The sequence below is a fragment of the Notothenia rossii genome (genome assembly GCF_949606895.1).
Source record: "Notothenia rossii genome assembly, chromosome: 5".
Classification (NCBI taxonomy): Eukaryota; Metazoa; Chordata; class Actinopteri; order Perciformes; family Nototheniidae; genus Notothenia; species Notothenia rossii.
In genome coordinates, this window is record NC_136903.1 from 30,930,803 (window position 1) to 30,955,693 (window position 24,891).

Below are 24,891 nucleotides of genomic sequence, written 5' to 3' on the forward strand. Positions count from 1 at the left end.
AAACATCGCCTCTGCTTTGCCCAGCAAAGCCAGTCTTTAGGCGTGGTTAACAAATAGTATGCCCTACGTTACGCGTTGTTTTAATCTAAAAGTGTCCACAATACTTTTCTAAACATAGTGATGCACATGCTATGCACAACTAAATACAATATACTTATGGGGAAATAGATGATAACAAAATAGAGAACAAATGTTTCATCAGGTATTATACTTATACTACATTAGCCCTGGTTTTCCAAAAACATTGTTTGTCTAAACAGACCTACTGTATGTACTGTGAGGCCTGTTTAGAACCAACCTTTAGCCCTTTGCTCCAGCTGCTAACTTAAAAAACGTCTTACAAATTGTCCAGGTTTAGGTAATATTGTTCCATTAGGTCAAGTGACCTTTACTGTAGGAGAAGTGATTGAATTGCCTTCCACCGAAGAATAGTCCAATAATCACATGTGACCCTGAAGGCCTCATGCGAGCCCATTACTCTACTCGCAATTATTTTCACAGTTGACTAAACAGTCACATTTTTACCTAATTTAAATTAAATGAAGACAGGTTCTTCTTAGGAATTATTCATTTGTGTTTTATTTCTTTTATGCTTATAAATTAAGTAGTAATTACTTGAAACTTGAGGGAAAAGTAGAGATGACAATGACTCTGCTTTAATTTCCTGATTCTTTTTCCGTCTGCATTAACAAGCCAAATCAAATTGAACCAGCAGCCTAACCAGTGAACAAATGTAGGCCTGTATCAATGAATAACAATCAGTGAAAGTAATGAGCAACTAAAGGAAAGGTTAAATACAACTCTAAACTACAGCCCACTTATTTCAGTGTAAATATTAAGATACTGGGTACCTTTATTGAGACAAATATGCATGTCCGAGTTACATACAAACTATGTGGGTAACTACTTTGCGTATAAGAAGAACTTGAATATGTACATGTAAATTTTTTGTAGCAGGGGTTCATTACATAAGTTTGTTGTTGTTTTTCTTTTTTTTAATAAAATTGCAGGAAATACACACGTCATGAATGTAAAGTAAAATTATTTTAAAGATAACTTTGCAGTAAACGACCCGAACTTTTTTCTCAGTTTTTTTTCATGTCAAGCTCTATCTACCCTTATTATGTTATGAATATCCATCAAGACGAATGATTTAGAGAATTACCTAAATGTGCCCTTTGGTCATACATGCAGATTTCTTATCTTTGGAGACTTTGACTAAACTTGTCCCAACACGGCTTATAATAAAACATCATCCTTTCATGTTGAGGTCCTGCAAGGCTGCTGAGGATGTTCTTCAGTGGTTACATTGGTTTTGCAGAAAAACTCTGCACATTGAAAAGAAAATAGTTCAGAACATTTTTGAAGAGTTGGAAAGTGTCTTTTCAGAATAACCATCACTAAAGAAAAGCAAGTGAATAGACATTTTCTGCTGGATAACACTTTCAGAAGGCTATACTGCAGTATTCATATCAAAGGAGAATATAGCTCTGAGGAGGCGTATTGACTGTGGCTTTGTCTGTTGCTCTGTTTGGCCTGGTATTACCTGAAAAGATCTCAGTGTTAAGACTTCGTATGGAAGTGGAGAGGATAATATCACACTGAGTGAATCATGAATTGTTTACTGGATGAATAATATGCCAGCTTCACACTGTGTTGCCTGGTGAGATGAAAATAGTGACCCATGTTGGCATCACTGCTTTGTGATAGCACACTGGAAATCCTGTTACCTGCAAACCATATTTAAAGTGATAAAAATGCACTGCTCCGTCACACTCTCAGATGTTCCACGCTCGACTGGGAGTTTGTTTGTTCTTTGGGTTACAATGTATCACTATTTATTGCCCTCTGGCTATGGAATCAAATTAGGGTCAATAATATTCACAAATTATTTCACAGTCTGCAGTTGTATATCACCTGTTGTGCGCATGTGAAAAGATTTTGTGCATGTGTAAAAAAGTTTTGTGCACACAGATATAATTTGCTCGTGTAAAAACATTTTGCAGCTGTAGAAATATTTTGTGCGTGTGTGAAAAGTTTTTGCAGATATAATTTGCACGTGTAAAAAAGTTTTGCAGGTGTAGAAATATTTTGTGCAAGGATATTTACAACAGTGAGGTTTCACAAAGTCTGAGATACGGACACACACATTTCCTATCTGTGTGTGCGAACCTGAAGTTACAAGCTACAAGCTGCTATTTACGAGTACGAATTTTGACCCTGTTTTTACGCCTGAGTATGCTAGCCAATCAGCACGTTGCCCACTGACTAGCCAATCGGGACGTAGCCCACTGACCATCCAATCATAGGACACAAGGTTCTAACGCGTTCGTTTTGCTGACCTGAGCCACTTGGAGCGTGCTTGCGGGAGTCAACATGGAGGAGCCCGAGGCGAACTCTTGTGGGACACAGGTGGGTTAATTACATGCTACCACGGAACATGCCACTACAGTTTTAATTAACTAACGTCACATCGTAATTAACTAAATATATCAAGACAGCTGTGCGTGCATCCCTGAGTTACTTATATTTTATATTTAACGCTAGCTAGTTGATGTGGTCTTTGCTATTGTCTTAGCTAGCTACAGTCTGTTGGCTAAATTAACGTTTGTTGTTGTTGTGCCGTTTGAATGAGTAACGTTAATGTTAAAGAAATTAATGCAACACTTTTGTCGGGTGCTTCCTGACATAATGCCCCGGGCATTTAATATGGAGAGGAAGGTAACGTAACGTTAGTTAGCCAAAGGTCGAAAAGGTTCAGTTTCCAATCCGACTTGTGTTCACGTCAGCTGGAAAATAAAGCAAGTGAACAGAAAAGGAACGGTAAAGTGGGCTAACCATACGATCTTCATAATCAATAATAAATAACTGTATGGCCTACTCAACACAAATGCTCCTTACAACCCGCTGCAATAGACGATGAGCGATTCATGTTTTCTTAAAAATCAATCAATCATATACTCTACAGTATATGATTGATTTATGTATTAATTATTTTATTTGTTTAAATATAATTCTATATTTTTTTCATATACTCTACAGTCCATGCATTATACTTTTTTGCATGAAAAGGGCAGAACTTCAAAAGCTTTAACCTGAAACACATGCCTCACTGCTCGAGTTCAGGCCAAAATTAGCTTTACTTCATTCATTTAAAAGACCAATAAGCAATATTTAGGACACAAATAACATATTTATAACAATAAATGCTCTTCCTCAGCTATGTTTTATATAATGTAAACACAAGCAGTATTGTAGCCAAAGATAAACATTTCACTATACATTGTGCGGGTCATCTTATGTAGGCGCCGATCACATCATGTTATTCAGCACAACACCACAAAAAGGGGTCTGGCGATGGACACGAAGATTATTTCAATCATCAAAGGACTTGGTGGGACAAGATGTGGTGTGGATACATCAAGCAATTAATACCTTTTTAATTTGCAGATATGGTATGGTAATATTTGGTGGAATTGATGGATTTTCAAGAAAGGTTAGTGCTTCCTGGAGTTTATTTTACAATTGACCAAAAGTGAATTGATATTAAATGCCATTTTTTAAAGTTAATTATCACGCACATACAGTATGGGGTCAGTATTTAATTCATTAATAGGTTATTTGAGTACTGTGTTTCTGTGGTGCTTACTTTTTCCTTTCTATAAATGCTCTCATAGATCATGTACCTACAAGTAGCCAATAACAACAAGGCTTCAACAGCTCTGCAGTTCCTCCTTGAGGCTGTGGACAAACACGGATTTCCATCCAGGTAACAGGCTATTTCTTGTTTTGTGTGTGTTTTTTTTTACATGTAAACATTGGATTATTGGAAATACTGAATATGAAGAAAAATGTCAGGTGCACTTGATACAGTTAAAATAACACTGATTTGTATCAGTCTAGGCCATTTTATAAAAATAAGGTAGACTTTTGTCACGGCAGCCGTATTGACATGAACTAGCAGGTAAATACAGGTTAAATTAATTAAGTTGATTAAGGTTCCATTCTATTTAGTGCAGTAGAGCCTTTCCAGTGAGCCAACATGCACAATAGCAGCACCCTGACTGTTTGATCTGAATGGAACAGAACATTAATTAGTATCACTGGTAACACCTGTGTTTACCCTACTATTTTATGTCAAAATGGCTGCTTTTCAAAAAGGTCTATAGGCCTACATGATCAACAGATTTTTCACTAAGTTTTACAAGAAAAGTTGTAAATTGATAGTTGGGGATATAGTGCCTATTAAGCAAAGGCCCAGGAAGCCCTAGCACCCCCTATATGTCATTTCTGAAACAACACTTTACCAGTGATGACACTTATGGGGATGGCCTTAGAATGAGATTGGATTATTCATTCCTTGTTTATATTACTTTACATTACCTCATGACATATTCCCAATATTATGTGTAGGTCTTTCCAGTGATGTGCCCATAAAGAATGTTTCAGTCTCATACTAAAACCTCTTGTTTCTGTGGTAACAAAATCTTTAAAACTGCTGGTTCCCTGGGGGATTAGCCAGGAGCCAATAGTGAAGCTTGTTAAATGGCTATAGCTGTACTTAGAAAACTGGAGATACAGCCAGCTCTAAGAGTACAGAGATTCAAATTTCACATTGTCAAATTACTTAACATGGTATCTGTATGGTTGTACATTTCAAGGGTCAGAGGAGACCAAGGTGTGGAAAATGTGGACATTGCCAGACATATGTTTGACGTTCGTGGGTGCGGCAGGGGAAGCATCATCTCAGGGAAAAGGGTTCATAATCAAAGGTAATATCAGTGTATGGTTGTAGCTTCTGTCATAAAGCTTTCTTTGGTCAAAATATCTTTTGCTAGTGTATCGCTTAATAGTGACGTGCTGCCATTAATTATGGTGCTAAAAGTTGTTGCTGAGATTAATGTACATATTAGTGTTATTAGGGATGGGGAAAAATCCATTGAGTTACTATTTGCATTTTTTGCAACGTAAAGGTGTGATAATTGTTTACGGACTGCATTTATTCATTTATTTTTGTCAACTGTCTTTCAGGATAGAGCGCCTGTGGCGTGACGTGTGGAATGTCGTGTCAAGTATTTATTACGATCTGCTCCACAGCCTAGAGGAGGATGGCCTGCTCGACCCAGCAAATTGCACACACCTTTTCTGTGCTCAGTATGTCTTTCTGCCCCGAATTCAGGAAGATCTTGACACATTCACAGATGGCTGGAATAACCATTCACTCCGAACAGAACGTAACCTCACTCCTAACCAGCTGTGGGAAATCGGGAAGAGTCAGAGCCCTGTCAGCCCTCCTGACAACTTCGAGGTAAAGGGGAAAAACTGTTTTGTAGTTCTGTGTTTTATTCACCATTGTGGAGGAAGCCAATGTTAGCACACCTTGCTTTCTTTTAGAAGTCATAACAATGTTAGTATTTGGTTAGATGTTTATTTGACAAAATCCTTACACTGTTCTTAATATTATAATGAAAATGCAACACACGGGAACTGGAATTTAGCCTACCAGGACCACTGTGTTTCACTTTACCAGGCATCTTCCAATAGTACACAGCAATAACCATATGCATAATCAGGCTACAGCAGAATTACAATTTGTGTCAAAGCCAACAATGGGCTATGCAACACAATGTAACATTGAGTTTCAGTTGCATAGAATAGTTTTGTTGATATACAAAGACATAGGCCACAATCCGAAAAATGTAAAACTAATGAAAACAACTACTGTTGTAGTTGTTTTCATTTTATTTTTCTTTGAATTTGTAGGCCTCAAAAAGAATATTGCAGGAAAAAAAGATGCTGACTTCTTTCACTGGTAAATTAACACCTGAAAACTGCAATGAATATGCAGTGCACTAGTCTATTTAGTCTGTACAAGGATAACATTTAAACTAAATAAATGGCTTAATAAATTACAGTTCAGTAATGCATGTCAAGTGATTGAAATCTAGTTTAGTGTTCATGTCAAGACAAAACAACAATTTAATCAGTGGGGTGGAAATCATTTAATAATAAATAATGGACTGTATTAGTCATTTAGAATTTTTATTTGTTGGGAGCCAAATGATTTCTAGAAAAGGTTCCTGACCACTGTTTTAGGGTGTCATCCCATGTAATTATTTTAACAAACCCGATTACTTTTTTATTTCAGGGGATCCATTTTCCAGATGTGGAAATTGCAGACATGGATCAAATTGGAGTACAAGTTCCTGAACTGGCATCTCCCCTGGGCATCGAAGAACTGGAAGGACTGAATCAACTTTTTAATCCTACTGCTCCTTCATTGTGTTTTGGGGCAGACATCTATAGTGCTGTAGTTCACTACATAGAGGGTGTCCTTGAATCAAGTCAGGAAGCATAAGGCACAATGCATACTAACTTTCAGCAGTGGAAGAAGTATTCAGTAATTAGTTGCATATAAATCCTTTATATCCTGTTGGCTAGTTTAATCTCCATCAATGCATCATATTCTATAAGATCATCATGTGTTTGTATCTTTGTCTCTGTCCTGTGAAAACCACGTATCTCTACAAAGTCAGAAAAACAGCCTGTTTTCAGCTTTGTGACGACTACTTTTCAAGCTGATCCAAGAGGCTTTTTAAAGAGTTTATTTAGCTGAAGAAGAATTTAAGTAACACTTCATCCTTCAGTTGATCACAAACATTCAACACCAACACATCTGGAGATACGTGGTACTTTTGTGGGGGTGATTGGGTAGAGGATGATGGAATATATATATATAGGGCATGACTGTTATATTCTCATTTTGAAAAGGGAAAATAGATGTATTTCAATTTTAGAGGCCTACTTTATTTGTAGTAACCTGAAATGTTACTCTTAGAATAACATGGCTTTCCACTAGCTAATGCAGTTCCTTGTTACATGAAAGATACTACAGTAGTAGTATAATGTTCTATTTTAGAACTCACAATAATGTCCCTACCTTTCATCCTGACATTGACTTCTGTTCATTCCGCTACGACTTGAAAAAATCATTTTCAGAGACTTCAACCTGCATTCAAAATAGTCCCCGGGGAAATGTTTACACATCAAATGATCAGTTCTGTGGTTTATGAATGGAAATTACTTTTTTAGCCGCAGAACATTTTAAGGTATATAATATAATAATTCAAATTTTGATTGTTGTGAAAAATGTAAAATGTGGGTAAATTGAAATGAAGCAAACATCCAAAGTCACTGGTCAATGGTTTATTTCTTAGAATCTTTGGATACAAGAGCTGTAGGATTCAAGTAAATACATCAGCAATAACAAGTACTGTAATAGACCATTTTCTAAATATTGACTATTAACAGAATGAATGATGCCATTGGTTACAACTACCTGAACCAGGTGCCAGAACTACATATGGCACAATCCAAACAGCCCTTCCAACAAAATGCAGTACAAAAAGAGTACCAGGCAAAGGTTATAGTATCTGTCACAAAATGTCATGTTCAAGTTCAATTTTGAGCTGACCACTGGAGCAAATGAAGTAGTAATAATCTCAAAAGGTTTCGTTTCTGTGAGTCGATATTCTTAAAATGGAGATCTCTTTTCAGGTGAAAGAATACCAAAGACAAAATCCCTTTTTACACCAATGAACAAAAGCAGAAGCTCCATAACACTGAAACAATGTTTTTTTGCAACAGAATCATACTGATGAGCAGTATCTAAACTAGACCAAAGCCTGTAACATAGGTTGCAATGCAGCTCTCCACATGCTTGGAAAAGTCCTCATAGTTTTGGAAGTGCCCAGGTACATGCAATGTGCTAAAACATGTGGAAGACTTCAGGTACGCCCCCTTCACAACTCGGACCTTCAAGGTGTCTGTAGGGATTTCCCACCCTACCCAGAATTTTGTCAGCTGTTCGAGTTGGGATGGAGAGGCTGCATTCAAAGACAACAAGAGGTTGTGGAAATACATCAAATAAATGACATTTGCGTTTTTAAAGATGAGCTGTATTTTACTGCTTTACCATGTTGTTTTATATATAGGTAAATGGAAATACTTTGTTGGGATAGTACTGAGCCCAAAAAAGGAGGGTGGCACAAAGTAGTATTAGCAAAGACCACATCAACTAGCTAGCGTTAAATATACAATTTAAGTAACTCCGGGATGCACGCACAGCTGTCTTGATATATTTAGTTAATTACGATGTAACGTTAGTTAATTAAAACTGTAGTGGCATGTTCCGTGGTAGCATGTAATTAACCCACCTGTGTCCCACAAGAGTTCGCCTTGGGCTCCTCCATGTTGACTCCCGCAAGCACGCTCCAAGTGGCTCAGGTCAGCAAAACGAACGCGTTAGAACCTTGTGTCCTATGATTGGATGGTCAGTGGGCTACGTCCCGATTGGCTAGTCAGTGGGCAACGTGCTGATTGGCTAGCATACTCAGGCGTAAAAACAGGGTCAAAATTCGTACTCGTAAATAGCAGCTTGTAGCTTGTAACTTCAGGTTCGCACACACAGATAGGAAATTTGTGTGTCCGTATCTCAGACTTTGTGAAACCTCACTGTTGTAAATATCCTTGCACAAAATATTTCTACACCTGCAAAACTTTTTTACACGTGCAAATTATATCTGCAAAAACTTTTCACACACGCACAAAATATTTCTACAGCTGCAAAATGTTTTTACACGAGCAAATTATATCTGTGTGCACAAACTTTTTTACACATGCACAAAATCTTTTCACATGCGCACAACAGGTGATATACAACTGCAGACTGTGAAATAATTTGTGAATATTATTGACCCTAATTTGATTCCATATCTGGCAGGCAGAATCTTTTTTTCTCAGATAGCCTTTGATTGTAGCTGCACATCTGGTACAGGTGGTACTGAGGCTGAATACTGACAGACAGATGGATTTCTCTCTTTTCAGCCAAAGAATATTTTCCTGTCTATAAAACTGTACCTGCACTCCCCTGTTATATACGTTTTTTTATATTCTCCTATATTATTCGCAAAGAGTGATTTACGAAATATTTTAATCTCAAAATAAATATGACCAAAATAAACAGTTTTGGTTTGTGTGTCTGGACTCGGACAAAGGTTGTTTATCAGGAGCATCACTCTTTAACACAGTTCAACATAAAATGGAATGCTTTGTCCCAAAGACTTTCATAAAATGGAACATCTTATCCATAGCAGTTCACACAATGGCAATTTCAGGAGAGGCATTTTTGCAGTCAACTTTCATCTTTTTCATATCAATAAATAAAATGTATCAGGTTTATAGTGTCAATCACAAAGTATTTTAAACTACTGATGTTTTAGAAGATATGTGTTATCTCAGTGTGTCAGACATATGTTTAATTAACATTTCAATAAATACAATTATTGAATTTGACATATACCTAATCTTTAAGGACTCTGAACTGGATCAGGCCAAAAATAATTCCTAGATTTTTGTATTCGGTGAAGAACCGTGAAAAATAAGATATGAAAGAAGCTCTTTAGTCTGTTCCTAAAAGAGACCAAGAAAAAAAGGAATAGGATATCAAGGAGTACTTCTAGTCAGTGGTGGGTAAGTAAGTGGGTAGATTTACTAGTACTATACTTACTGTAAGTACAATTCTGAGGTCCTTGAGTTTTAAATGTTTTGCTACTTTGTACTTCTACTCCACTAAAATTATTTAATACGTTTAGTTACTTTGCAGATTTGGATTAAGGATTTGAAATTTAAACAACACTTATGTAAGACTTTATTTAAACCTGGAGTAAATACACAAGCTACCCAGCAATAGGCAAAGTAATTCAATCTAGCTTCACCTTTACTAGCTTTGATTAACACTTTAATGCAACAATAATTATAATCAAAACATATCATATATATTGTGAGTCCCTCTATTCAGCTTCATTACCAGGCAGCTATTGTTGGTATACGGCTCTAAAACAAACTGTACCCTGTAACTGCAAGAAACAGATATGATTTTAAATTAACTGATGAACAAGTTGGAGCATTGAGCAGCTAAAGAGCCAGATATTTTAGAAATGTCTTTAACTTTCTTTATTTGAGGCCAAGATGGCCACGACCAAAACGTCACCTTGGTGACACAATCCTGCGCACTTATGGCACCTTTACACTGCAGGCCTTGCTCGGCCTCGCTCGGTTTGGTTAGGCCTTATTAGGCCCGGCTCACTTTAATGCTGCGCTCACATTACAGTTTAGGAACTGGGGTAGTATCTATAGTAACGCAGTGTAGGCGGAGCCGTGACGTCATCTTCAATGAGCGCCCCAGAAAAACAACACAGCCGTTAGCTCTTAGCACTCAGAGCTCACAGCTCTTCATATCTGTTCAGAAACTAGATAAAAGTTAAACAAGTACAAACCACAGACTGCCTGTGTCATGGCGAGTACAGTCGCTGGTTTATTTATGTCTGTATAGACCGTTGTTGTGAGTGTGGACGGTCGGAGCATATATAACGTTAGCTTAGCCAAGCTCCATTTAGAAAACACGCATTTTAAAAGGTTTTTCGCCTGCCGTCTGTCTGCAGACTTGTCAAAGCATTAATTCATGGTTTTTACTAACCGGTATCAGTATGTTGTTATTTCGGCATCATTTTGACATCACAATTAAATCACGGTAAAATATGTTCATCTTGTTGTAGTTGTAGCCCCCTTGACAGCGATTCTCTCTTTAGTTTAGCAAACTCAGCCCGACTCCGCCCTGTTTGTTGGCCTCGATAGAACCACGATTTAGTCGGGCCAGAAAAAAGGTGAAAAAGTAGCCCCGGGCCGGAACTAGGCCAAGTGGAAGCGCAACCAAAAACAGGCCCCGCACGGCTCGGCACGCTTAAAGCGAGCTCCGCGCTGTACTGTAGTGTGAATGCGCCATGTGTGTGATTTATTGAAAAAGGTTTATATAACTCTGACTCGCAGACAATAAGAGAGGAGAAAACTAAAAATCAAAGTCTCAATCTCGCACAAAGATACATAATCACACTGTGCCATGAGCCCACCTGTCTTTCCCAAGGTTTTATCTTAAGAGGGTATTTGAACATAATTGTGCCCTCTTCACTCAAGTGTTAGAGCAACCCAGTCTCACGAAATTTCGTGTTATAGTAACAAAATGTAATCTATTGATTCGTGTTCACCAACACGATTTTCCCCTTTTTTTCGTGTCACACAGAATGATTTTAAAAGCAATGCATTTATATTGGTATTATGTTTCGTGCTTGCACCACGTCTTTTTGTCCGGTCGGGTCTTGGAAGACCGGAAGCTGTGTGGTTCATAATAACATTTTCTTTCTATAATGTCTGACTTTTTTTTGCCATCCGTGAGGAAAATAAATGGGGCTCAGAATACTGAAATATGTATTTTTTAAAATCTTTTTTTCTTTTTTTCCTGTCTGCGAGTCAGAGTTATATTTGTTATTCTTTTCTACACTCGTAACCTTGGCACACTGCCACTCCAACATCCAATCACAGAGCTTGAAGACTAATCAGGGGGTTTGTCAAGTCCCAAACGATAGCTGAGGAGCAGTGTCTTCGGCCATCCTAAACTCCGAAAAACTATTTGTTTCTCCGAATCGAAGGGGGAAAACACAAAATCCTTGTACACAATTTAAACCAATCAATGTTGTGTAATTAACAAGGATAAACTGATGTTTTTAGTTGATGAGTACAGCAGATATCACTGTAAAATCATTTGACAGTGAGGGGAATACTATGTTTTACTATGAAAACTTTGAGACCGGAAATACTGTTTTCACCCCAAGCTGTTGCCTGGCAACGCAAGTCTGTATAGTTATGGCTGATAAGGCTTATTACTTATTGGCTTATTAGTTATTACTGTTTTATATTTTAAACCCCAAGCCGATGGAAAAACCCCACAGCAACATAGAAAAGACGGTCATAACTAATTTTGAAATTCAGTTCTTGACGGACGGCAAAAAAGTCAGAGATTATAAAATTAAACAAATAAATAAAAACAAGGATAATTGTGTGTTACTGTTGAGTAAATAACAGTGTTTTATTTCGAAAAGTCAGTCAGGACTCAGAGAGACACGAGGAGAGCTTTGATGGCAAACACTGATGGTTGCCAAACCAATTCTGAAGAACTCTTCTGCAGCTCGATGTTTTAACTAGTTCAGAGTATAATAATCTACATTCTTTATCAGTGAGACAAAACAATTATGGACCCTGAATCTAACTAGAGCTCTCGTCCACAGAAAATAATGTGTGCCAGGGAACCTACGTCCCTGAACAGTAAACTACCTCATGGCGGCTTGTGCTCTGTCATAGACTGGCAACAACAATTTGCCCAAGCTGCCCCTCCTTAAGAGAGATAGCAGCAATACCCAAGGCAGTAGAACTATGTCATGGGAAAAGAGACAGTAAAGAGAGAAAACAATGAACTGGGTCGAAGATTGAATACCTAAGCCATTCATTACTGGAGCTAACTGGTTTTGATAATATCTGCCAGCAACAGCAGACAATATCTAAGGTTGTTGAATGTTGGCTACTTCCATAATTTAGAGAGGTAAATCTGTTTAAAGTCCTATAAAATGTTCAGTCATATAAAGAGTCAACAATTTCAATGAGTTTTAGCCTTAACCTTAGCTTTTACTAGCTATCTAGTGTTGATATCCAACACAGGCATTTCGTGTTATAATCACAAAATTAATCTATTGATTTGTGTTCACCAACACGATTTCCCCATTTTTTTCGTGCCACACAACACTTTTAAAAGCAATAATAACAAATTAGAAGGAAAAAGACATTTGAAAAAATAGAGATTTCAGTATTCTGACACAGAACGATTTTAGATGCAATGTATTTATATTGGTAGTATCGTGCCTGCACCAAATAATAACAAATTAGAAGGAAAAAAATATTTTAAAAAATACAGATTTCAGTATTCTGAGGCTCTGAGCCCCATTTATTTTCCTCGGTGATGGCAAAAAAACTCTGACATTGTACTATTTAAAATAAAAGGGTTAGGCTTAGGTAAAATATTGAGTAAGAAAATATTTTTATGAACCACACAGCTTCCGGTCTTCCAAGACCCGACTGGACAGACCTGTGGTGTAGGCACGAAACATACTACCAATAGAAATACATTGCTTTTAAAATCGTTCTGGTTGACACGAAAAAAATACGAAAATCGTGTTGGTGAACACGAATCAATAGATTAAATTAATTTTGTGACTATAACACGAAATGCCGTGAGACTGGGTTGTAATATCTGCAAGCGAAAGCCAAAGGTTGTCGACTATCAACTACTTGCAAAATGCAGTGTTGTAAATCTTTTATTTTATCATTTTAAACTGCATATAAACTAGAATGGAAAGTTTGACAGGCAAAGCAACCATTGCTAAGGTATTTAGCAAAATCTGTATAGTTCTTGATAATGGTACTTTATCCCCTCATTTTGCTAATTTTTGATTACTGTAGCTCCTACATTATAATTTGTGGTTACATGTGGGTATTCACTGTTCTATGTTTAGATATTTTATGCTGATATAAATCATTGCGTTTAATTTTGGGCTTCTCTTTTTGGTATGCGTCCACATCCTGCCTGAACCCACCACCCTTATTCCCTGTGGAACTTTATTGTTCTTTAAAATGAATCCTGTCCTGCGTAATGCATGTTCACTTCCAGTGTGAGAAGTAATACTTCTAGTGTGAATGTCTGCTTTAAGATGTGGCTTTAGTAGTAGTTGTTGTTGTTGTTGTTGTTGTTGTTGTTGTTGGTCTTGTCGATTGACATGTTGCTGCTGTTGTTTGTTGTTGTGCTTCTCCTTGCAGACAGTCTGGTTTGATCTGCACCAGAGGCTAACAGACACAGATGGCACTACCAGCGCAGTAAGTAGACACTAAATGAATCACCATTGCACATTATTACACTGCAACAGACAGCCCTGGGTGCAGCATCACTTTCTGCTGCTTCACAAAGGCCAAGTATCACTACAGTACTACCTCAGGCAGAGTATTACAAGGCTTAGACATAATTAACATGGGACAGCACTTCTGCACGACCTTATCCGAACAAAAATAATCCCGGTCTTAGTGCCTGTCCCATGGGCGGTGATCTTTTGTATTATTTCCCTGGAAAGCTGCTTGTTTTGTTTGGTTGTCTGGAGCTGAATAATTTATAGACACTGGGTATTCTCCAAAAGAATTAATAGAATCACACGCTATCTTACAATACCTAACACCCACAGGGAAAGTAACATGTCAGCTTTTCTAGAAACATACTGCATATTTAGGGTGTGTGATAGTGTCTGTGATACTGATCAAATGAGCACTATCCTTTTTCTCCTCCTTAGGCTGTATCTGATCTGAATCATACAGTAAATCAGAAAGTGTTCACTTAAAAAAGCTCAACAGTTTGATACCATTTCCTGATATACTTTCACCCAAGACTGCTACAGCACTTCTGTACCTCCAGTGAGTAGAGATAAGTGTGAGTGCAATAAATATAGCCATTCTTACAGGTCTGAGCGCCTGCAAAAAGCCATAAGCAAACTACTGTATATAATACAGATTTATTGTATTCACATGCACTTTATACAACACCCGCTGTAATGCAAAGAGATGCCGGAGACGTTAAAAGTGCCTGAATTTTGTCGTCTTGTCTCAAGTTGTCTCTCACATTTTTTGGAGTTTGTTTTAAACGAGATAATCATTCTTTCAGACTGATCACTGGCAACAGTGTAACGTTACAGTACATTTGGACCATTTGTGTTTTTAAACAAGCAATCAATACAACACCAGCCTGGCTAACAAAACCCATGCCTCCCCAATAAAACGCTGTGTCTTCGCTAAGACATATGAAAAAATGAATTTCATCCTATCCATCAGATCTGTTTATGCAAGATTGTAGATCTCCATCACAGTAGATCTGTTCACAAGCCTCATTTCCAATCACACGCTTAACCACAAATGGATCAAGAAACTTTCCATCTGCATGTCACCACTTGGACAACAGGAAGTCAAGTTTTACAGATTTGCGAACTTATTGAGTAATGCCAAAAGAGCAATTCCTTCAAGTATGCAGTTCTCTTAGTTTGGAAAACAAAAATGGGAGTCTTTTCGTCCCTGGTGTGCACCTTAGCCGTCAGGGTCCCCCGCCAACATCACTTTTAATGTGAAACTGATAAAGACACTTGGAAAATATATATTTGTAATCATCAGTAATCAAAATATGAAAAAGTAAAGTCAAAAACTATAATTTGGTTATATTACTGTTTTTAAAACAGATGTTGCTTAAACCAGTTATGCAAAATGCACTTTTTGATGTCTTTTATACATAAATATGTGTCCCCGGTGTGTCAGGGAACTCACAAAGTGTCAGAAAACAAAACCCAGTCTCTCTTTTCCTCCGTACCCACATCTAAAAAAATAAAATAAAAATGGGGGTGCTAACCAGCAGATCCATAATTTTCGCTCCTATTACGTCATTGGCGACATCCGGCCGACGTGACACGTCCCAACCATGATCCCAACCTATCGTCTCCGGCAAACGTGACACGTCCCAACCTATATTCTCCGGCACACGTGACACGTCCCAACCTATCGTCTCTGTATACAGTCGCAGCTGTGTGTCTGTGTATTCAGCAGGATGTCTGCTGGAGGCTTAGAGTAAAGTTGTTATATTATACATATAATGGCACTGTTCTAGCGGTAAACACTTAAGAAAGAACAGGTCAAGCTATGTGCTGTATCAGAAACGATGCGCGGCTTGTTTTGGGAGTAATATGCTGTGTGTTTACATTAGCAAGCATGCTAACACACAGAGCTAACCATGGAGCTAACACTGTAGGCTACTGGAGAGAATATGTGTAACATAATGTCCTTGTGGTAAACCCTGCGAGAGAGAAAGGTTTGAGCTCTATACTGTTTCAGAAATAAAGCTTTAAGTGGTTAGGAGCAGAACATGGCATTTAATAACCGCAGCGTTTAGCTAAGATCTCCTGGTTGAAATCTCTCTCTAGCAGGGGAAAGCTGCATGACGCTACAAAGGGGTGTGGCTAGCAGCAGACGTTCAATTTAAAGCAGAATCAGCCTGTGTGGAACAGGGCTGCAATAGAGGGGTATGAGCAGTATGAGGCATGGCTACAATGGGTGATCTGTTTGGTATTTTAAGCAAAAAACTTCAGACATGTTTTTTCATAGGTATGGCTCACAATATATTTTTCCAATATAGCACAATAGGTCCACTTTAACAATACATTTAAAAAAACGAACAAAACTTTAAAATCATGCCTCAATTATTATTAAAAGAATACTTATCATACAAAAGTATCAAAATGATAAGTCTACAGCCATTCTCTGTGAAGCTGTATCAGGACTGTTGTCTTGCTAAACCAAAAGTACTAAAAAAAACAAAGAAATTGGACAGATTATAATGTTAGATACTGTGTATATATATATATAGTATATATATACTGTAAGGTCATTGCAATTCATTCTGAGGGGAACATATGTCTTTACTAATTGTCAGGGAAATCAATCAAAAAAGTTGCCAAGATATATCACAAAACAAAAACATCACCATGATGATATCACCATGAACATTTCGGCAGACTTCCAAAATGTAATGGAAATCCATCCAATTGGTTGAGATGGACTAAAATTGCCATTTCTTTAAGCCCTAGTCTGGCCCCAAGATCACTCCATCCTAAAATTATATATTGCCCATCTGTGCCACAAGGAGTTTTCTTCTTCTGCCTGCATGAGATCGGTGCAATAATCACCTTTTGCACTTGTACACACAGCAGTCGGGCCACTTATGGCTCTCCATTTTCTGTCGGCAAGCAGCAAGAGCACTGACAAAATTGTTGAGTTGCTGTCATGGGCACAGACATAGAGAGGTTATTATAAGAGACTGCTCATATGCACTGAGAGGGAGAAGTCTCAGGTTGTTCTTTAAAATGCATGAAAAGGAACACTTCTAAAACACCCAACAAGTGGCCCATTTAAAGGCGAGAAGACAAAGAACAGTCAAATGAAAGAAACAGGCAGATAAAGAGAAGGCACCAGTTAAAAATAATTACTCTGGGCACATAAAAATACCACCCTAAAACAACTTTTAGGGAGATGAAGAAGTAGCCCTCAGCTATTACCTATCTTTCCAGGGTCCGTTTGTTTGTCTGGTTGTCTGCTGTACAAAAGCAGAATCCGAAGGGGAGTTTTGCCTTCAAGATAAACATATTTGTATATTCACACAGACTGGGAAAACACTCTGCTTCAGTTCCCATGGTAATGTAGCAGGAGCTTCATCTTACTTCCCCAGAAGTCCATACATAGCTTGTTGGGTGTACTAAACAGTCAGTGCTACACGTTGTTAGATATGAAAGCCATTGTAGTTTCCCAATTTAATAGCCTATTTTCATAGTAATCATGATCATGATAATCAAGTCCTAAATACCACATTTCAAAATGGGTAGTTGAACTTTTATGAAATAGATTCATTACCATGCTTTTTGTAGCCCTAACACACAGGCTTTGACCTCACGTGTGACTTTATGCATTATTAAAGGCATGGCCACTTGAGAGACATGTGGGTGACCCCTAGCTGGAAACTGTCAGTTTGCCTCAGATCCACCAATCCACCTCTTCCTCCATTACAGCACAAACTAGGAGTTAGGCAGGGTCAGCACTGCCAATATGGTGCCAACTTGAGCCATACATGTGGAGCTTTGAAGACAACTTCTATGTTTTATGGGTGGAACCTTTGTTACAAGTTAACAAATATTGTGTATAAAAATCTACCACCAGAACATAAGCGTATAGAGTGAAGCCAGCATGCTGAATGTCAGGTTCAGATTTAATAAGCACAAAGCCTCAGCTTTTCCTTCAAATCTTCTACCATCCACCTTTCACCTCTTCTCGTTGTCCCTTCATCTCACCCTCTTATCAGACAACTGTGTGCATCATCACCCCTGAAGCCTTCTGTTCCTCAAAACCTTTTACTGCTTCCTGACAGAGATTACTCTTAACAAGGTCATGCTCCTCTTCACCTTAACATAATTTCACCATCTCTCTGAAGACTCCATCTCCCCCGGACCTTTATTCTCTACCAGAGATCCACATTTGATTACTGCCATCTCTTCTCCATTTCAGTCCTCTGTCAAAGCAATCATCCCTCCTCGCTGCACAAAGATACCTCTGTGAGTTATATAACCGCACAGGGGATCATAATAAGATCATATACTGTATAAGAGACGCAGATATACTTTGAAACTGCAGTTGTGAAGCTGGATTAGCATGAAGTGGACGCACGTGCGTAGTGAGCGGCAGGCTTACAATTAATTGTGTCATGAGAAGAAGGTGAGTCCATCACATACACTGTATATTGTCATTCTGTTGATCCTCTGAAGGCACATAATCAAGAGGGAGTGTTGCAATGAAAGAAGCTGATGTTGATACAAAACTTAATGTAAAGGCGTGAGTTGGATGAAAGCGCAGATAAAAGAATGATGAGATATAATGAAATAAGGAAAGGGAATGAGAAAAAAGAAAAAGGGTTCTGTTTTTTAAGAAAGGATGGTTTCAATAGAGCCTGAAGTGTTTTTTTGTATCTCAACATTTTTCCCTCCTCTATTTTGAATCATTCAATACAAAATATTGGCACAGCTATGATTTTATAAATAAAACATATAATTACCTAGAAGGCAAGGAGCACAAACCTACGCCAACATTCAACTATTTTCCTTCTTGCAAAATTGAAGCGTCCAAATTAACATTTGACTCCTGGGATTGATCTTTCAAAAAAGAAACAGTCACAGTTGTCTAGTGCTGAATATTTTAATCAGGACTAAGTTTCCACAGCCACTCTAGCGTTGGTGGAGCGGTGGTAAAGTCCTAAAACCCAGAAATGAGCTAGCATTTTAGTTATTGCGGTTCAAGTAAATTGTTTTTTAAATGGGTTTTCGGTTTGATGCTTGAAATAGGGTCTGTGGTTAACACAAGCGTAAAAGATTATCACGTTTTGCTCAATGACATTAAACATGTCAGCAAAATCGTACTCCTGAATTTTAAAGCTTCTATTTTTCTAACATCTAACAATGGCTCTAACAAGTGGCTAAGCGAGACAAAAAAATGAAAATAAATAGTAGGCTATTGTTTTCCAAAACATGTCACAGTATTAAATAATGGTACTTTATCCATATCTAATGATGTATGCAAATTATAGCTGTTTATTCATTGCCATTAGTAAGATGAAAGATATTACCACTCTCAAGGAACATCTGTTTGCACAATTAAACACTATATAGGCAGTCGGTTTAACCGTTTCCCCATTCTCAGTATTTATGCTAAATTAGTATAACAGAGCATAGTTCCAGGGCTGCCAACACTCACGCATTGAGCGTGAGAGTCACGCAATTAACTCATATCTCACGCACCCACGCCACACATGCCTTTCCTCACGCTAAGTTTTCGTCCAAAATAAATGTATATAAATATAAAAATAAAGTAAAGTAACAGCAAGCCGAGCGGTCTACGAAATGAGACGGTCTTCATGGCTTAGTTCAGTAAAGTTGGAACGATATTGGGAGATTCTGATTTCACGGATCAATAACTCATGAACAAAACGTTATTCAGACACAAATGACGTCTCCTAAGTACTGTGGTAAGGCTGACAACGAACTACAATCACATTTTGATAAATAAAAAAAAAAGCCAATACGCGCCGTCCTCCAAGCTGGACACGTTACATTGGTCTCTATCCGCAGCCGGAGTAGAAACGAAAGTGCAACTCCGAAAAAAGAGAATACAATAATATTCAATCACTATTATACCGCTTATTACTACCAAACTCACTACACACATCAATAGTCTCCTGTGTGTCATACATACTACAGCAGAGTTTGGAAGAATATGCTTTTGAATAATTTTGGGGAATAGGCCTATTTATAATGTAAAATCTTCAATAAATATAGCATCATCTTAAATAACTTTACTATTATACAGTATATTTCTACCAAACTCACTATTTGCATTGTTGTTGTTAGCATCTGGTTAGCTTAACGGATATTAGAAGCTGTTTCTAAAACAAGGAAAGGGAGAGCTCTGTCCAGTCAGACTGAGAGAGATAACTATAGCTCAGTGAGGTAAGGGACTATCTGTTTAGAGAGTTAACTTTAGTCTAGTTATCTCAGTGGGTCTCAAACGGTTTGGTCACCATTTATGAGAATAAATGAAAAACAGTTATGAAATACTATATGACAGTAAAACAAGAATACAGTTTAAAAGGTGAGTGATTTGTAAAATATCCATAAAGAAAAAGAAAATCTGTTTACCATAAATTCATTTTGCTCTCAAAGTGCACCAGGTTGATGCATTTAACTTCAATGTTTAAAAAAAAAAATCTTCCCGGGGGAACATGCCCCCGGACCCCCCTAGAGGAGGTGAGGACCTCCCACTTATAAAATAGCCCTTGATTGTAAGAGTTGCGGGTACACCGTGTATATGTATGTGCGTATTCCACTGTAGCACCCGGTACATTAATGGGAAACCCTATAGTTTGTACATGGTCAATACATTTGTAACTCTGTACACATGAACGTTTATTTTTTTGGTTCACCAAAAAAAAAATCTAACTCCAAGCTGAACTCAAATGTTGGCAGCCCTGATAGTTAATTTACTGTGTACAGAACTAGCTTGGCTTTTTCCAAATATGACCAAATCTGCATACCTCCACTCAAGATAGTACCACTCTAACAGAACGACTGTTTGCACAAATATAAGACTATAGACTATAGCAGGCAGTTGGTTAGCTTAGCTTAGCTTAGCAAAGACTGACAACTGAAAACCTAGCCTTGCTCCATCCAACAGTATAAAAAACAACAAAAGCCCACCTAACATGCCCTTTAAAGACTTTAAAAGTGCAATCACATTTTTGTATAACTTTTAATCGGTTTCCCCATTCTCAGTATTTATGGAAAATTTGCATAACAGAGTAAAGTTCATGTTAGCATACTAGCATATACATACTGTGTACACAACTAGCTTGGCTTTTTCAAAATGACAAAATCTGCTTATTACCAAAGTTGTTAGCTTGTATCCCCCATTAAAACGACAAACTGTTTTTACATTTTGGTTTTGCACAGTTTCTAAACAAACAAAACTTCTGCATCCATAACTTTATATTTAGTACACTATTTAATCAAGGTAGGGCCATGTCACTTAAATATATTTTAGTCCTGTATTTCACAGTACACTTTTTGGAGAGACTTTTAATCAGATAGTCTTATTTAAAATTGTAATTGTTTCTATTTAGGGTTTACACTAATCTTAATTTGAAGTTCTATGTAGCATTGAAAGGTCTTAAAAGTCTGCATGTGACACTCTGAAGCCTGCAGATGCACTTCACTGGAGCTGTTGATTTAAGCTGCTTTGCACAAGAACACATCAGTGCGGTAAAGATGTTTGTGTGAAGGTGGCTCCACTCATTTATTTTCTGCTGAATTATTTATTTTCTGATGGTTCAATAGGCATTACATGATGAATTCAGCTGCAAACAAGCTTATTTTATCCCAAATCATGTTGAGGCCTTTTTATTATTGTGAGTAATTCTCCTCATAAAGTAATTCAGAGGAGAACCTACAAAGATGAGCGCATAAGGTGTACTACGTATCCAGTATTACTCAGTTCAGTAGTTGTAATGTGGCTAGGCATTACTTTTAATATCTAAAGAAAATCAAAAGTCAGATTGTTTCAATGTCAAAGAACAAAGTGAAAAGTGCATAGGGCTAGGTTTGGAAGCATTTCTGAAGCAGTAAGGGAATTATTGCGAAAGTAAAATGTCAGAGAGACAGGTCAGCCGTCATAGAGTCTTTGAAATATTGAAGAGAACAGTAAACGGTCACATTTTCAACAGAATTTAGTACAGTACTCAGCCCTGCAGATAAAACCTATTTAAAAGTTAAAGGAGGGCAGCAGGGTACAGAACTTCCTCCCTCAATAAAAATACATCAGTTTTATTTATAAGGAAAGTGCTAAGTTCTTACAGAATTTCTTATGATAAAGTGCTAAATAATATACGAGTCTAAACTAAAGGTGCCATCTACAACAATTTGAATCCCACTACAGTATATCTTTGTGAAACTAAATGTGATATCTTTAGACACTGTAGCCCTAATTTCACACATTTTCAGAGCCACAGTTTGTCAAAATTAACACAGTAACATGTTTTTTTCAGTAACATTCTATTAAATTGATTGTGTATACTGTGTAAAAAAAGATTATACACCATCTGCCTGTTTTTTTATTATAATGAAGTAGTTCAGCGTATATGAGCTACATGTTAAACTATGAGAATGGCAATGTTTTAGATTTTCTTTCTTTTTAACACAGCTAAACCAACAATGGATACATCCATCGAGCATCTTCTTTTGATCCTAAACCTTATGTATTTCTCTGTGCCAGTGTCATCCAAAAACTATTAAAAACATATCAATGAGCCACACAGCTGCACAGGGTAAATGTATTATTTACAATGAACATGATTACCAGAGTTTATTTTGAATCAATCGAACAAACACTGACCTGCCTGAAATACTCACTAAAATATACAATTTAATTATTAATCCGCTGCTGAAAATAGACCCGAAAGAATACTGTTTTTCTTCATGCTTGACTTAGATTGAATAAGTTGAAAATAGGAAAAATATAAAATGCACAATAGAGATGTTATCATTAAGCTAGAAAACTTAAAGAATATAACACTGTCATGAGCTAACTTTGGTACAAACTGAGCGCTGTTAGAACGGGCCTTTCCGATATCAAGAGCAACACAAGCTGGGCGCAGTGAACAAATAGATTGTATGGGTGAAGACAGCAAATTAGGTTTTGTTTTTATTGTTATGTCCCCGTCTAGCTTGCTGTACTACATACAGCGCTTTAAAGGCCAGTTGCAAGCGAGGTCAAAGTCAAAATAATTTGAACCTTGATCATAGCGCTAAGCGACCATTTCAAGCGGTGCGCAACACCGAGGGTAGCGCCTCCACCTATGCGGCACCGCTATCTCCATAGAAACCCAACAGCAACGTCTGCGCAGAGCCGCTTTACCGCTGGTCATGTAAAGGCAGCTTCACTCTCAGAGCAGCAGCGAACCACTTTTTTAAATATAATTATCTGCAAATATGCAATTAAACTAACCAGCTATGTAGAGATAATAAACACATTTCTTCAAACAACAAACTAATTTTAGTGTAACGCGTCAGATTGGATAAACGAGCGCACCTTTAGTTCATCTGTGTTGTGTTCTGTAATGTTTAAAAACCTCTAAAAAAGTAATCCGAAAAAAGGACCATCTTATTCTTTATGACCAGAGAATACTTCCTTTTCTGCCGTTGGCAAAGCATGCTTTGTTTAAATACAGCACATCTGGAGGAAGATTTGCTAAGAGTTACCAGGGGGATTCTTTGTCAATGGTCCATTCAGTACTTATTCTCGCTGCATCAATAGCCTACAGTATACTGTAAATACAACTGAAACACGTGAAGGGGTCATAAAAGGCTTATCAAAATCAGTCATGTCTGACAGGGCTGTTGGTTAGGAGGATCTTTTCACTGTCCTCCTCTCTTGATGTATAAATGATGGCAGTTGTTCCCTGAATCGCCCAAATCCCTGGGTGGCTGTTTGTGTTCTTGGCAGTGGAGATGTTCTCGCTAAATTCAATAACCTCTCCTACGCACATTAATCAACCACAAACCATCGCTCTTTCTTTCTTTCTATTTCTGCTATTTCTGCTTTCGTTTCTCCCTCTGTAACTGCTGAAACACAATTTAGTCCACTTGAGCTTCAAAACTGACATCCAGCTCACTGTATGTGTGTGTATGTGTGTATTCTAACTTTGCATTTATTGCCTCCTATCCAGTGGCGGCTGGTGGAAAATATTTTTGGTGGGGCTGTTGATATAGTGAGTAAAATATTTTTGGGGAGAAATGACCCCTTAAATTGGGACTTCTGGTGATGTAATGGCCCCATAAAATCGTGGTTCTAGGGCCAGGAACAACCAGGCTGAGTCAGGCTGAGTATGCTAAACTAACTGCGGTCAAGCCAGCCTCCACTCGGGAAAACCTAATCAAGCCAGCCCTCACGTGATATTGCGGTGCGCGAATATCCTATGCATTACAGTAGAGTCAAATCATCCCTCTGTGTTTAGATGAGAATAAACAAAAACTGTCCAGTATCAAAGACTCATTTCACTTCAGGGTGATAGCAGGACATCCCATCTAGTCACTCAGAAAAAATCAGGACATTCTGATGTAGAGTTTAAAAATAAAAGACCTTTGAAATCTCTATTGTATGAGCTATCATCCCTGTTTTTGGATGAGAATAAAACAAAGACTGTCCAGTATCATAGATCCATCTCACTCCAGGGTGATAGCAGGACACCCCATGTCTTCACTCAGAAAAAATCAGGACATTCTGATGTACAGTTTCAAAATAAAATACCTTTGAAGTCTCATATATGAGCTATCATCCCTGTCCCCAAAGATCTTTTATTTTGAAACTGTACATCAGAATGTCCTGAATATATCTCTCTTTAGTTGACTATATTGACTGTTGTGTTGCAAGCTCCAACTGACTACCTCCTAACTTTACCGAGAGGTCCCATTCATTTTTTTTCTTTCTTTCTAATTGAAGCCGTACCTTGTTTATTTTTTTTCCTCTGCAACAATAACACATTGTATTATTCCTATTGGAAGAATATAGCAAGATGATAGGCTCCCTTTTGCACAACTAACAAATATGAATTTGAAAGGTTTCGGTAAATTCAACAGAAGGTCAGTGGGAATAAAAGCAAGCAGCAAAACAAGATAATTACCCATAAGAGGAAAGAAAAAGCCACACACACACACACACACACACACACACACACACACACACACTACAGTGTCAGCTGTTTTTGTATTGCCATCAGAT

At 37.7% G+C, this 24,891-nt stretch overlaps 2 protein-coding genes across 3 annotated transcripts in view; both read left to right on the forward strand.

Annotated features, from left to right (window-relative positions):
• The window catches only part of necab2 (N-terminal EF-hand calcium binding protein 2), a 154,681-nt gene that overhangs the window by 99,253 nt on the left and 30,537 nt on the right, over window positions 1-24,891 (forward strand). The window contains exon 9 of the mRNA XM_079680327.1: window positions 13,759-13,815. Coding sequence (XP_079536453.1) covers window positions 13,759-13,815 — 57 coding nt within the window. The remainder of the gene's footprint in view (window positions 1-13,758; window positions 13,816-24,891) is intronic.
• Window positions 1,894-8,220, forward strand: LOC307038710 (uncharacterized protein). Of its 2 annotated transcripts, XM_079680328.1 has the most exons (6): window positions 1,894-2,412; window positions 3,451-3,496; window positions 3,678-3,769; window positions 4,662-4,772; window positions 5,032-5,308; window positions 6,149-8,220. In XM_079680328.1, the coding sequence occupies exons 2-6, from the start codon at window positions 3,458-3,460 to the stop codon at window positions 6,356-6,358; spliced, it is 729 nt and encodes a 242-aa protein (XP_079536454.1). In that variant the 5' UTR covers window positions 1,894-2,412; window positions 3,451-3,457; the 3' UTR covers window positions 6,359-8,220. The 2 variants fall into 2 exon arrangements, with proteins under 2 accessions (XP_079536454.1, XP_079536455.1); XM_079680329.1 differs by lacking the exon at window positions 4,662-4,772 and having other exon boundaries at window positions 1,900-2,412; window positions 6,149-8,218.

Coding starts and splice junctions, on each gene's coding strand:
- LOC307038710 (XM_079680328.1), top strand. CDS start 3,458: ATGGTAATATTTGGTGGAATTGATGGATTTTCAAGAAAG. Junction 3,770..4,661: donor AAACACGGATTTCCATCCAG/GTAACAGGCTAT, acceptor GTACATTTCAAG/GGTCAGAGGAGACCAAGGTG. Junction 4,773..5,031: donor AAAAGGGTTCATAATCAAAG/GTAATATCAGTG, acceptor ACTGTCTTTCAG/GATAGAGCGCCTGTGGCGTG.